The 14,228-nt window shown below is 36.3% G+C and overlaps 2 protein-coding genes across 2 annotated transcripts; both read right to left on the minus strand.

Annotated features, from left to right (window-relative positions):
• Nucleotides 1-3,343: 3,343 nt before the first annotated feature.
• LOC121527596 lies at nt 3,344-6,646 on the minus strand. Its single transcript, XM_041814611.1, has 7 exons — nt 6,402-6,646; nt 6,104-6,248; nt 5,886-5,999; nt 4,344-4,488; nt 4,085-4,233; nt 3,856-3,995; nt 3,344-3,742 (listed from the first exon to the last, which is right to left on the minus strand). The coding sequence occupies exons 1-7, from the start codon at nt 6,499-6,501 to the stop codon at nt 3,591-3,593; spliced, it is 945 nt and encodes a 314-aa protein (XP_041670545.1). The 5' UTR covers nt 6,502-6,646; the 3' UTR covers nt 3,344-3,590.
• Nucleotides 6,647-10,575: 3,929 nt separating this feature from the next.
• On the minus strand, nt 10,576-11,025 carry LOC121527722 (nanos homolog 1-like). Its single transcript, XM_041814749.1, has one exon. The coding sequence runs from the start codon at nt 11,023-11,025 to the stop codon at nt 10,576-10,578; it is 450 nt and encodes a 149-aa protein (XP_041670683.1).
• Between the last annotated feature and the right edge of the window lie 3,203 nt (nt 11,026-14,228).

Here is a 14,228-nt window from a genome sequence, read left to right on the forward strand (position 1 = left end):
CCGAGGCTGTATATCATATCACATCGCATTGCATTGCATCATATCACATCAAATTGTTTTGGATCCTAACTTTATGTATTGACTCGCTTCAAATCATACCAAATCCAGTTATAGCCTATCACATCACATCACATCATACTGTATCATATCGTATCGTATTGTATCATACTGGACTGTACCAAACTGTATCGTATCGTAATATATTGTATCGAATTGTTTTGTATCGTATCGTATCACACTGTATTGTATTGAACAGTTTTGTTCCATATGGTATGGTATGGTATGGTATCATATCGTAACGTATTGTGTCATACTGTATTACATTGCATTGCATCGTGTTACATCGGGTCAGTTCCTAATGTTTTAATGTAATAACTTGCCCTGTCACACATCATATTGTGTCGTACCACATCTGTTGCATTACATTGCCTCACATTGTATTGCATCATACTGTTGTATTGCAACTAGGGCTGGGCAATTAATCGAAAATTAGATTGAATCATAATATGGTCTGCCACTATTTTCAATTGCAAGCTGTGCAATATTTCTTTAACCTGAAATTTGTGTCAAAATACCAGTTTAAAAATTTAAGTGTTATGCTTTGCATATCATAACATTTTTTAAGTCCCATTTTTAAGAATTGTCTACAAAACTCCTTCTTTCTTCATTTTTGTACATTTTTCTTATCAAATATGAGAATTACATTAAAAGGAACACTCCCTTGAATACAACAATTTGAGTCAAAATCACAGTAAGAATTTTTTTTCATATTGTTCAGACATATTTTATTCTAATTTTGTTTGTTATACTATAGAATGATTAATTGCTTGTGCTCATTGGAAAATACATACTCAAGAAATAGCTGCATATTTAATTGCAATATTGAGTAAAAAATTGCAATTAGATGATATTCCCAAATCGATCAGCCCTAATTGCATTATATCAATTTTGTTGTATCTTTCGTATCTTACACAATGGCATTCGTATACAGATACATGATCTTTTCAGCAAGATATCAGTCCACAAAAATTATTTCAATAAACACTGTTGTCCTTATTCCTTTCTTCCTTAAAGCTTGTTCTAAGGACTAAAGTTTAGGTCTGAACTTTTGCTGGATTGAAATTTTACACTTGACAACAATTTGTTTTTTTTTTTACTTCAAGCACTTCATTGTAGTTGTCTTGACGAACCTCCCTGCAAACCTGTTGTTTTATGGGGAGAACTAATTTGAACTCTAGTACAGAGACTTGGTATTCTTTACAATAACAAAAAGCTGTGTACCTGACAGTATGGATATCAGTGTTGGCTTTAAAGTGTTTTGAAATATTGGCTTGTTGGATATCAGCAAAAACCGAGTGCTGTGCATCCCTTGTATTCTGTAGGGTTACATATCATGTATAGTCTTTTAACATAGCAATACCCTTTGATTCCCAGTGCTAGTTATATTTCTTGTATTTTGTATTGTTCCATGAAAGATCAGTCCCAAAAGCTGACCAAAGCTATGGGCTAACCCTAACCAAGAATCGTCCACGGCTCAGGTCTCCCATTGATATTATGTAACAGACATGAGTTCTTGTATAGGCCTAACTCTGTCCCATAACAACCCCTTGTGTGTGTAATATTACAGTCATAGGGATGTTTAATGTTTTGAATAATACATTTTGATGGAGGTGATTTGATATTTTTAACATTTTTGACAGAAAAAAAGGATGATAAATGCTGGGTTAGCCTAAGGACAATTATTTGAATAGTAGTTAATTCTGTTATATTAAGAGAGATTTTGGGGGGTCCATAACATGCAGCACAATCTCCTGATAACACCCATCTTGATTTGCTATTAAAGCTTATACTTCTTTATAAATATGCGTTATCATTTCAAGGTTGCTTTGTTACTTATAAAAGATTTTTCCATACAAGACTTAATTCACAGGCATATTCAAATTAGAGAAGACAGTCGGTAGATAAATGATAAACTGGAGAGAAATGACATGCAGAAAAGGAGCCACAGGCCAGATCTGAACCAAGGCCACTTGCTTCAAGATAACAGCCTCTGTACACAGGCATGCAGACATAGCAACCAGGCAACTGGGGCCCCAGTGTTTTTTTCTTCTTTGTAAAGAGTGACGCTGATCAAATCTCACAAATAAAACCCTTTTGTAACTTGAGTTTAAAAGTAAGAGAAGAATTTCTGACTCTGCTGGAGAAGGAAAAGATTTTTACATTGACTATTTTTGCCAAGTATACATGAAGTGTCAATATTTGGAACAATTTTAATTGAGTTGCAATGATATGGTTATATTCCTCCAGCATATAGGCAGGACCACCCAGAGATCTGGGCTGAGGTAGTGAAAGCCTATAGTAAATGGGGCCCTCCCAAATTACTTAACCAATATCAGTGCATGCGAATCATTGGCATTAGCGCTAACTTCCTTGCTAGCATTCAACACTTTTGCCTGTCTCTTGTAAGCTGGAAAACCGGTTGCTGTTGTGGTCTACCGCCTTAGCCGGTGACATTCTTGTCCTTTCTTTTTTAGGCATACCTGACTTTCGCATGGCAAATACTGGCATCACTGGCCTGACAGTTACATGCAATCAGTGTGCCTATTATAAAGCTCCATACCACTTTGAGATAACTTTTACTGCACTTTAAGTGCAATGGAATTTGGTTAGCATTGCTTTGATTGGTTGGCCCCTGCTTCATTCATATTAATCATCCGTTTTCAATTGCAAAACAGGCAAGTACATGTAACAAACAAGTACACAAAACACACAGAGAAACTGACAAAGTACAGACAGGCCAGTTGATTGAAAAAACTAGTAGATCAATTAGTGTAAGTTGTGTGTGCGTTTGTGATTTCCTCTGGAAACAGAGCTTATAGCTTGTAAAACTGATTGCAGGTGGTCAGGCAGAAAAATAAGTAACTAGAGTTAAACTAAATTAATACTGAGAGAAAGACCTTGCTACCTTATCTGTTGAAGATATTATGATAGCTGCAGTAGCAATTACAATATCATTAAGGAGACAAAAATAAATAGATAAATAAATAAATAAAACTCCTCCATTTACTGTCAAAAGTCAGACCACCCCTTATTCCAAGGCAGCCAGAGTCAGTCCAGGCACCATCAAAGTGCATCAGATTGGGACAGCACAGTTACTAAAGCAAGTTCTTCAACAATACCACAAGTGGTAGTTTTTGTTTTGAGGGTTATTTAAGGTGTTGAATATTTATCATCCTTTATAATATGCACAGTGTATTAGCCAGCCAAGAACATTGTTGTACTATTGGTTTTTCAACAATTTATCTCTTTTCTTCTAAAGTGATTTTACAGAAACATGACCGAAACAAATATTTATTTCAAAAGTTGTACAAAAATGCAAAGGCAATAAGCATTGACAACAAATGACCCACGTTTCATATTTTACAAAAATGCATTGGCTATTAATAATGTAATGTCTACATTTTTCTTCTTTAAATGCAAGATTATGCTGAATGTTAGGTTCCCCAAAGCAAAAGTCATCAATCTTACAATATTTACAAAACATTATAAAAACATCTACTGAAGAAATAATACTCCGTTAATCGAGAGATTTACTTAAAGATGCCTTTCCGTTTGTCAGCGATCTCCATCGGTGACATTTCATCTGGATCAACTTCTTTATAAAGAGGCGTCTTGATGTGCCTCCAGATGACCAAAACTAGGCGAGCAGCAAACAGGAAACAGGCGATGGCCAATAGGGAAACTAGAGGAGATAAAACATTTAAAATGAAAGTTAATGTGTACTCTCGCTGTCCTATTTTAGGTATGCTTCCTGTTTCATTGTGATAACTGGACTGTCTTCTTGTTGTCTCTCACCGATGAATATGTTAGTGCGAGATAAATATGAAGCCATGTAGTTTTTGTCGAACACCCCTGCCAGAGCCCAGATCACAGACGGGTAAATGGAGAGAATGTACCTCACGTGTTTATCCAGGACAGTGTTTTCCAGGATGAACCTGTGAGAGTGCAGATGCAGAGAAGTGATCATATCTATGAGTTTTATATAAAGATGCTACACACTTAATTTCCTCCAATGTACACTCACCACACAAACAGCAACACAGTCAAAATGGAGAGTGCAGTTGTGGCTGCGTCTGACTGGTTCATATTTGCACTATCAATCAACACAATGGTTAGGTTGACATGGGATGCAATGGTTGTCCACGTTGCATATATGGCAATACCATTCTGGATCTGCATTAAACAAGACAGAGATGGTTTAGATGTGAGGAGATCTCAAAAAGAAGATCCAGTTGGCTCAGAGGAAGTAGCAGGGGAACATAAATTTAAGTTGTGATACTGACCAACACACGGTGCAGCCACAGGTCTACTTTGTGGTATTTGTTGAGCCAGGCTCCATAGCTGTGGAGGCCGTAGCATGACAGGAGAATCATGCAGTAGTTGGACACAGCGACAAGGATGAGAAGAACCAGAGCAACGGGCATTATCCTGTAAAAGGGGTGGAGAAAAAACAGTCATTTGTATTAAGCTAAGAGGTTATGCCTGCATGCAGAAAATATGACAGATTCAGCCACTCCTACAATATAGTCTAGTACAATATGCAATACTATGGAAGCCCGAAAAAGACATGCATCCTCTCATTTCATTCTGGATTTTCCAGAGATCTCAACCTATTTATCATGTTATCGCAGATGGTTTTCCAGAGTTGACAAGGCTTTTTAAGCTTTCAAAAAAAACCCAACATATTATAACATGGGGGGTGTCAAAACTATTGCCCAGCAGCCACATGTGGCCTACAGTGCATTTTTGATTGGCCCATATCAAATTCTAAAAACAAAATTTAATCTGGCCCATAGTAGATTATAAAGCTTGTGCTTGACTGTATTATACTTCTTAGTTTCAGCACAAGGCAGTGCTACCATGCAAATCCTGTAAGCGAACATTTTGACCAGAATAACTTATTGATGTTTTTTTTCATGAATAAATTGAGACAGCACTGTAAATGATAAAAATATTGTCAACCAAAATAAAAATGATATCTTAATTTCTAACACCCTGGTGGATTTTAGCAGCAAATAGCTGTGCCAGTAATGTTCCAGGGGTGAAGCTAGTGATAGCCATGGCTGACCAGAGCCCCCTAGACTCTGAGCTGGCCTCCTCTGAATCCTTAAAATGATTGGCTGTCTGCCTTGTCAGTCATCAACTAGTCATTTGAGCAAATCCAGTCACTTAGCATAATTTATTCAATTAGTTTGACCAACTTTATTATCGTCAAGGTGAGGTATATGAAAGTGGCTCCACCATTCTTATATATTTCTGCGTTTGGCTCTTAGTTAAAAAGTTTGAACACCCATCATAGTATTACTAACATTTGGTTTCTGTTTACCTCAGGTAGTCAGGTCAGCTTTATCTTTGCATACAGTCCAAAATCACATTTAAAACATGCTTTATCTAATTGTTGAACCTATTTTTTTAGGATCAAAACTGAAAGAAAACAAAAATAACATATCTCTAAAGAGAAGAGACTGAAAGAGGCTGTATTTCTAAAACAAATAGGACACATCCTGATTTGTCATCAACTAATTTACATGAGTTACTGCCAATCATTACATGAATTGTAGACCCAGACTTGACCCAGAGTTTGCCCCCTCCATCAAAGTAGTCCAACTAATCTCTGCTAATGTAAGCCTATATAGGTTGTTAATATGTGCAAGTAGTGGTTTTAAATCAGAATACCTCCACACTACAGCAGTTTTAGACATGAATAAAGACCAAATCAATCTTTATGCCGATGATCTTGTTTTCTTTCACAGGTCATAATGAGCCCGTCATGTTCCTATCAGTCATTAATCATTTTTAGCTGATAGAGAAATGGTGCATCTTACAGTCTGTCCCACAGGAACAACCATGTGATGTTGAAGGTCAGATTGCTGCACCAGGCCAAGTAAAACGCATGCGGCAAAACTGGAGGACTGCAGTAAACATAACCGTAGGCATTCCTAAACAAGAGGGATGAATATTATTACTCTGTGTACCAAAACAATCTAAAAATACCTTCATTTATCGGTGCAAGTTTTCAAGAAAATCAGTAAGGTTGACTCACTTCCTAAAGATGCCAGAGATGACATAACCCAACACCAAAGCCATAAAAGTGTAGATGATCCCCCAAATGCTAAAAGTCCACCCTGCCGGTGTGATCAGGGTCACTAAAGCATCAGAAACGTCGCCAGTGGGGTTCAAAAATGGTGCTGGGGAACAAAAATGGAAGAAATCACTATATGAAGTCAGAGAAATTACTGTTGAGTTCCCCTCTTAGGTAAAAGATGCAACATGGTTTTTATGATTTTAGATTCACTCGTCAAGTGTACATAAAATAGCACAAATAGAGCATCAATACATACCTTTCCCAGCTGATGCCAGACCAGTGAACACCATCGCCACTATGAAGAAAACTAGCGCCAACATAATGGCAACTAGATGACCAATATTGTGTTTTGCCATTATGGAAAATTAACTAAAAATTACAAAGGTTTAAGAGTTTAAATAAATGTAAGCAAAAATGTGTAGCTTTGGCAGTATCCAATAATATTTAACAATTTCAAAATGAATAAAGATGTTTTCAATGTAGCGTCCGTTGTACTCTCCAGAATCCGTGAAAGAGTGACACAAAGTCGAGGGTCGATGAGAGGCATTTATCACTGTAAAAAGTGCTGCTTGTGTAACACTGAGGCATTTATGGCCCTCAGCACGTGTACATGTTTGTACGCAGACGTTTGCCTTAATCTTAAGGTTATGGACTCAATAAATCTGTGACTAGGAAGAATTCAAATACTACAGGTTAATTATTATCTGCTTCATAACAGAGCCGTTTAATTGTAAACATTTATTAAAGATGGACTTTGCAGGCTTTGTTTGGTAACATCTTTATCAACCGATCACACACGTGTGTCCTTTGCTGTTTTTATGAAACATTGCGACCTTAGATGACATTTCTTCATTAAATAACGTCAGCACAAAACCATTTACTCTGAAATGGAAGGGTTGAGGGTGGGGTACTTTCATTTTGCTGGTTATCGACAACAGAAAAAGACCAACACCAGGTCGAGCACTCCTCTTTGTTTTTGCCTAAAAAGTCAAAAATGATAATGAAGCACTTTCTTATTTCCATGTTCAATTTTCAGGACAGACACTAAAAATTATAAAGCTAATCAAATGAACACTTAAACCCCCTATGCAGACATACATTTAATTTTATTACAAAGATGAGCGCATTCTGGTCCTTTTCTAGAAATCTCAGTCGATGCATCTTGTTTTCTCTGTATAAAAAGCTGTCTTATCCTGCAATAGTGATTTAATTTCTCAGGATCTTGAGTATATTAACCTGGTATCACAGAAAAAAAAGGCGTCCCAAGATAACAAAAGGAGATGAAAACGTGAGAAAATTACCGAAGTTAACTCTTTATCTTGTGAAAGCTGAGTAAAATAAACCCCTCTGTGGTTAGGTTTAATCTGAGCATCATAGCTTATAAATTTAAGGTTATTTCTGATGAAATGGAACCTTTCATGCTCTATTTGCTCTAAACTCCACTTCTTAAAGGGGACATATAATGCAAAAATCATTTTTTCAGGCTTTTCTTAAAAAATGAAAATAAAAAACAATGTGTTTTTTCAGTTTGCAAAAGAAGAGTGGTCCAATATTCCAGTTGAGAGGTGTAAAAAGCTTGTTGATGGTTGTAGGAAGTGATTGGTTTTAGTTATTTTTTTCCCAAGGGTGTGTAACCAAATATTAAGTTGAGGGTGCCAACAATTTTGTCTGGCCCATTTTTTAGTTTTGTGTAAAATTATGTCAATTTTGGCTTTTTTTTTCTTCTGCTTTTTTGTGTTGTTCCAATGCACATAAAGGAAATAAACATGTTTATACCAAAAAAATTTGTAATTGTAACAATGTCTGGGAGAAATTGTGTTTTTTCTGGAAAAATTTCTAGTGGTGCCAATACTTGTGTCCGTGACTGTATGAGAAAACACAACTGTTGTGTTTTCTATAATCATTATGCCTAAAATATTTCTACATTTATGCACCTCTTTTGTAGTCTGTTGTGCCATTTCGCAATTGAATGCAGTGCATGGTGGGAAATTCATCATACCCCTGGTTTCAATTGTGGTTCTGGAAAATCTTCATTTCAAGGGCTATGTAGCCCTGGGCCCTTAGCCTTAGCCCTCGATTCAAAAGAAAATTGTAACACCACTTCACCTGACCTGAGCGTGCAAAACCAGGGGAAAGGCTAAGACAAGGGCTAAGGGGTAGAAATGGGATTCACCCTCAACCCTCCCCTCTTATATCACAAAAACATAAACGTAAGTTCATCGCAAGAATAACGCCACATCAGGCACACCAAAGCTCCCCATCCAGCCCCCACAAGACGATGAAATTCAGAATATTTAAGTAATTATTTAATATAATTATTTAAGAATTTATTTAAGAAAATGAAAGAAGTTGCAGTTTTTAGGATATCTTTTGTCTTTAAATACATACGGCTGCCAAATCAACCCCAAAATGACCAAAATCATGACACTTTCATCAGGAGTGAGTTCATGTTTGATCCATTTTTACAGAAATAAACACATGATTATCATTCCAGTCTTGGAGAGTGTGATCTTCCTTCCTGACAATAAAACAAAGGATAAGCAGCATATTGATGGACAACATGGCAGTCTTAGAAATATGTAGCCAAAATATTTTAATCGAGCATGACTGACAGAGACTGATCTTATTGTTAATACTTATAAATTACTTACATTTTGAAAGAAAATATAGAACTAATACAATAACATGTTACATGGACCAAAATATGTATTCAATTTTGGTTCATTTTGATGACCTCTGCTGAATAAAGACTGAAAAATAGGTGTTTATATACCTGCATACACCCTGCACCACACCACTGATTATATCTTACAAGAAAAGACCTTAATGGTTCTTGGCAGGGTCATTGTTCGCTGATGTTTGGTAACATTTTATCACCTTATTGAATAAGTTGGAGAGTATTGCAGAGTTTGATCTTTTGTAATCATGATATAATGGGTTATGAAATGCTGACACGCTGTGTTTGATGTCAGAAGTTATGTTCGGTTATCTATAGCTCACCTTCATTGAAGTTAAACTCCCCATTATTTAATGTAATAAATCTCTTATTTGTCCGTCCATATTTTCAGTGGTACATTGACTCTCAGTGCTTTACTTATGCATAGTTCTGGTCCACCACTTGTACTTCTTGTGGAGATACAGGGCAACACCTTTAAAGAATGAGATTGCAATCTCAGCAGCTTTGTCATTTTTCTAATGTATGAGTCTGAGGAAAATTATCAGTGGCGACAACATTATGCTCATTAACCTATAAATAATCTAAACCTATACAGTGGGGATGTTGTTTAAAGTTTAAAAAAGAAGTAAAACTGTGATTTGCAAAATCCAATCCAAAATCCAAACCCATGACTTCTGATTAAAAATTGGGGGATTTTAGAATTAGACAATAGAGATGCTCAGCTCCTCATCAAATTGTGGCATGCAGTGTTGCTTACAAATGTGCAATTTTCTTGCTAAATCACTACTACCTTACCATGAGTCCACTGATTGATGAACCCCATTTTAATCCCATTATATCAGCAAAGTACTGGATGCAGGACTTGTCACATTGTACATCTACATGGTGTACCATCACTACTTTTTGTACTGTTAAGTTCTGAGTTACCTTCATGCCTAATTAATTAGTTAAGTTAAAAAGCCTAGAACTGATATTTCACCACACCTTTTACATGGCCTAGTTGGCTTTTGAGTATTTCTTACATTTGTAATAGAATGGATTTGAATTTAGGGATAAAAAGTAAAATTAAGATATTTGCAAAATGTGAGTCAGATTTTAAATTCTGATGGGACATTTGCTCCATTTGTGATTACTTTAATTATTTTAATTATAATTATCTATTTTAAAATGGTCTAACAATAGAAAAACAGCATTGGCCTAAGAAGATTTAGAGATGTTAAAGAATCATACTCACTGACAAAATGAGGCCTGGAGCACTTTTCAAAGTTTCATAAAAGTTGGGACAGTGGTAAAGAAAGACTAAAAAAGTTAAGAAAAATGCTAAGATGAAAGTCATTATCGTTATTAAGCATTTATAATTTATAAACCTGCCAAGCAGAGTCCTGTAGCTTATTTTTTCTCAAAACAAACAAACAACAGTTTTGACTTTTCACTGAGATGTTTATTTTTCATAATTAAAACCTACAAGAAGAAAATGTAATTCTTTTAAAGTTGTGTTGCTAACACATGAGAAATGACCGTTGATGACAACACTAATATCAACAAACATTGAGCTTATTATTTAACCATTAGTCCCATTGAGCTCAAAGATCTTTCTCAAGGCAGACCTACCAAGAATGGCAGCAGTTTCAACAACACATACACTCAAACTCACAGCAATACACAATAAATAACTTCAAACTGTAACTGTAAGTAAATGTAAACATAAACACATTGTAATTATTTACAGTTTTGTTTTCTGTCTTTGTGTGCGTCACCAGAAGCGGTACGCGGTTATCCTCGCTGCCTCTTTGCGCTTCGCGAGCGGGCAGTAGCGGCGTGTGTGCGCGTGGTCCCCGGTGGCCTCGCAGATGGGGCAGGTGTAGCTCCGGAGGATAGGGCAGCTCACTTTACCGTCGTCCCCCTTCAGTCTATGTGAGCGGTAAACTCTCACAGTCTCTCCGTTCTGTTTACAGAAGCGGCAGAAGTCAGTGGACGTCCCACCGCAGCTCGCGTCCGACAGACTCCCGGCTGAGCCCATGCCTGTGGGGCTCGAGCGCCCCTCTTCCGGCCGGGTGGTCTGTTGCCCCTCGGTGTCTTCGTGGCCCCTGGCTTGGTTGGCACACAGCCTCTCCAGCAGTCTCCCCAGGTTCATGTAGTCATGCCACATGTTGAAGCAGCTGTCGTCAGGGTGGAGAGAGATTTGCTTTTCCATTGTTGACATATGTAGAAAATAAAATAGGCAGAGTTTGGGCTTCTCTTGGGGCTCTCATATTTATAGAGAAAAGCAAGGCAAAATGCAACAATGTTTAGATCAGAGAGAAGACAGGTGCCAGACTTTTATTTTAAAAAAAAAAGGTCTTTTAACTGTTTGATGGGTCCCCATAACGACCCTGCTTGTGACCCTGGCATCTAGCCTATTGATATTTTAAAAAATAGTATTTTCTTACCTATATTTTCAATTTTTATATTTTATTTCAATATTTTTTAGTAATATTTTATTTTTCTTTTAGAGTATTCCTTCCTGTTTTGTCTTTAATTTATTATATTATGATGTCTACTGTTGCTTAATGTTTTTCCCATTTGATTTTACATTTAATTACATATTAAGTTTCAATTTATAGTTGTTGTATAATTTTGTATTTGTTTTGATGCGTTTTAACTGTTTCAGTTCAAAATAATGCCTTCATTTTTTTTTATTTCACACAAAAACATTTTCCATTGCCAGCAGTGGTTAGAGTTAGGGTTAGGGTTAAAAAAAGACATGCTGGCTGTACCTGTGATGATCATCATAAATCTTGAGGTCTGTTAAATGGATTCCAAAAGTGCACCTGCTGTCTCAGATAAGGTCAGGCAAAGTTCACTGCCCCCCCAGCTTTAAAAATAGACTCTTTTTTTTACCAAATAGATAGAAAAATGCACTCTAAATGCCCAAAACGTCAAAGGTACTGAAATCATAGTGGTTTCATGGAATGAATCTTCCATATAAGTATATCCACAACAAACAATGTCAACCTGGAGGATAACAAAAAACAATATTAAAATGATCAGTTTTAATATAATTGAAGGGATCCGAGGCATCCAAATGGATTGTTGATAAAACCAGCTATGTAAAGATGTCTGAGACTGGGTTCAACAATAAAAGAAAGTAAAGGTATAAACAGTTCAATAAGGAGAGACAGTGACTGATTTAATGATAACATTTTATTTTACATGTGACATAATGAATAATATTTATCAACATAGATGTGATATTGAATTATTGTCAGAGTCTCTTTGGCGCTTGAACTCCACAAGGACATAGCGTAATCGAAGGGTGTCTGCCCTGAGCAGCAGAAAAGATCTGTCCCCCTTGGAGTCCACACACTGGTGGAGGTGGTGGTGGTGACTGAAGAAGTCATCTTAGTCCATATGAACGTTGATGGACTCTTAGACTTGGGGGTGATGGGGAGGTGGAGGGTCACTCGTAACCACGCCATGAATGAACTGATGGAGGAGAAAGCCACATTTCAAAGGGGCAGCATTGATTTGATAGGCTAACAATACGGAAGTGGAGCAGTGCTGTTGCATAGGTGTGACCAGGTGATGTGAACAGCTAATTATGATGTGACAGAGAGCATGAACCCACATGGAGAATATGGTCTTCCTGACTTAACGTACACTAAGCTTCATTTAAACAAATAATGCACTAAAAAATGTAATTGTCTGTGTTGCTTTTTACCTAAAAGTTGAATTTATTTAATTTCTAATTTCTCTTTGCAGTCTTCTAATGCTTTCAGTATTTGTTTTTTTTTTTAACTCTGTTGAATGTCTTTTACTTACGATATTTTCACTTAGAAACCTGTGGAGCCATTGCAACATGTCTGATCATTATCAGGTTCAAATTTGATGCAACACAAACAAAAAAATGACTGTTAATCAGTGTTTTGTATTAAATATATAGGTGAATTCAAAGATGGATGTCCACTTTGAGATTCTGAATGGACATCTAGTAACCAAATAACATTAGAACTATATGAGTACTAAGTTTGCATGTATTTTTTTCAATAAAAGTGATGAAAAAAATGACAATTTACTTAAAGAAAAGTTTCTATTATAAATGTCTTTTTACTCATGTTTTACCATCAAAAAGTGGCCAACACAACTCAGCTCCAGGAACATTTGGGTGCACTTGATTTGTTCCTCAGAATCTATAAGACATGGAGAGGGTGAACTTTTTAAAATACACCACCCCTGTGAGACATGACAAACAGAAAGCCAAAAGCACAAAATGTCAGATCGAAGAGTTTTTATAGTGTCTTTTATTGAAGATTTTTTCAGTCTTATGATATCATTACTAAGAATTTAGTGTTTTCTAGGGATGTACCATATTGTCAGCATGATATCAGTATGGCATCTATTAGCCTGGTGGATGACTTTTTCTGTTGTTCTATTCTTAACGTATGTGTTGTTATATGGCAGATTGTGTGCAGCACTTGGAATTCAAAACAAGTTTCCCTCAGGGGACCATTCAGTGCATCTCATCGTATCGCATTGTATTGCATCACGTCATATCATATTGAATTGAATCAGATCATATTGTATTATATTGTATATCATTATGGGCTAAAATTATTCTTTTTAAAATACTGGTATATCAGCAAAAATCCAGCATGGTGCATTCCTGTATGTTTTGCTCGCTTAAGCATCTGCGAAAAATCGCTCAAATAAAAAATTTGGAGGGGCACTCTCTTCTGTCATAATAATTTAAGGGGATCAAATTTGTTTTGAACAGTATATATATTTCTTATTTTTTATAGTAATTCAGTGGTTGGCTATGTGGTAGACAAAGTTTGCCTTTTTTACACTTTTCCCATTATCTTCTGTAGACAAAGCAATCTTGGCCTGTTGCTTTTTTTCCTTTTCAAGAATGGCCTTTTACGATTACTAGTGCTGTCAGTCGATTTAGACAATATTCTAATTAATTATAGGCTTTGTAATTAATTAATCGCAATTAATCCCATAAGTTGATATTTTGAGAACGATTGTATCACAGAGAGATTTGATAATAGTAATAAAAAAATCAGAAAGGGCATCTGAATGGCATCCACATTTTTTGGGGGAGAAGTGGAGCAGACTGTCCATTTACGAGTCAGTCTGGGATGGTATTATCAGAAGAATATGGATTTTATCCATAAAATTATATTTTAGAAATGAGAACATAAATCAGATTTTTCTGATGTGTTTCAATGGAAGTTACAAAGCAACTTTAGATGGTTCTGTGATGGCATCAGAGAGCGAATAGTCATTATACATTTTTTCATCCCTGTGATTAATTAATCGAGAGAAATCGGAAATTCTAACAGCACTAGGGTTACATTTGGAAAGACGGCCTGATGTTTCTTGCAGGCTAAGTGGAATCGCTGCTGATTGTGTTGAAGTGTGCCA

This window comes from Cheilinus undulatus, linkage group 19 (assembly GCF_018320785.1).
Source record: "Cheilinus undulatus linkage group 19, ASM1832078v1, whole genome shotgun sequence".
In the NCBI taxonomy this organism is placed as follows: Eukaryota; Metazoa; Chordata; class Actinopteri; order Labriformes; family Labridae; genus Cheilinus; species Cheilinus undulatus.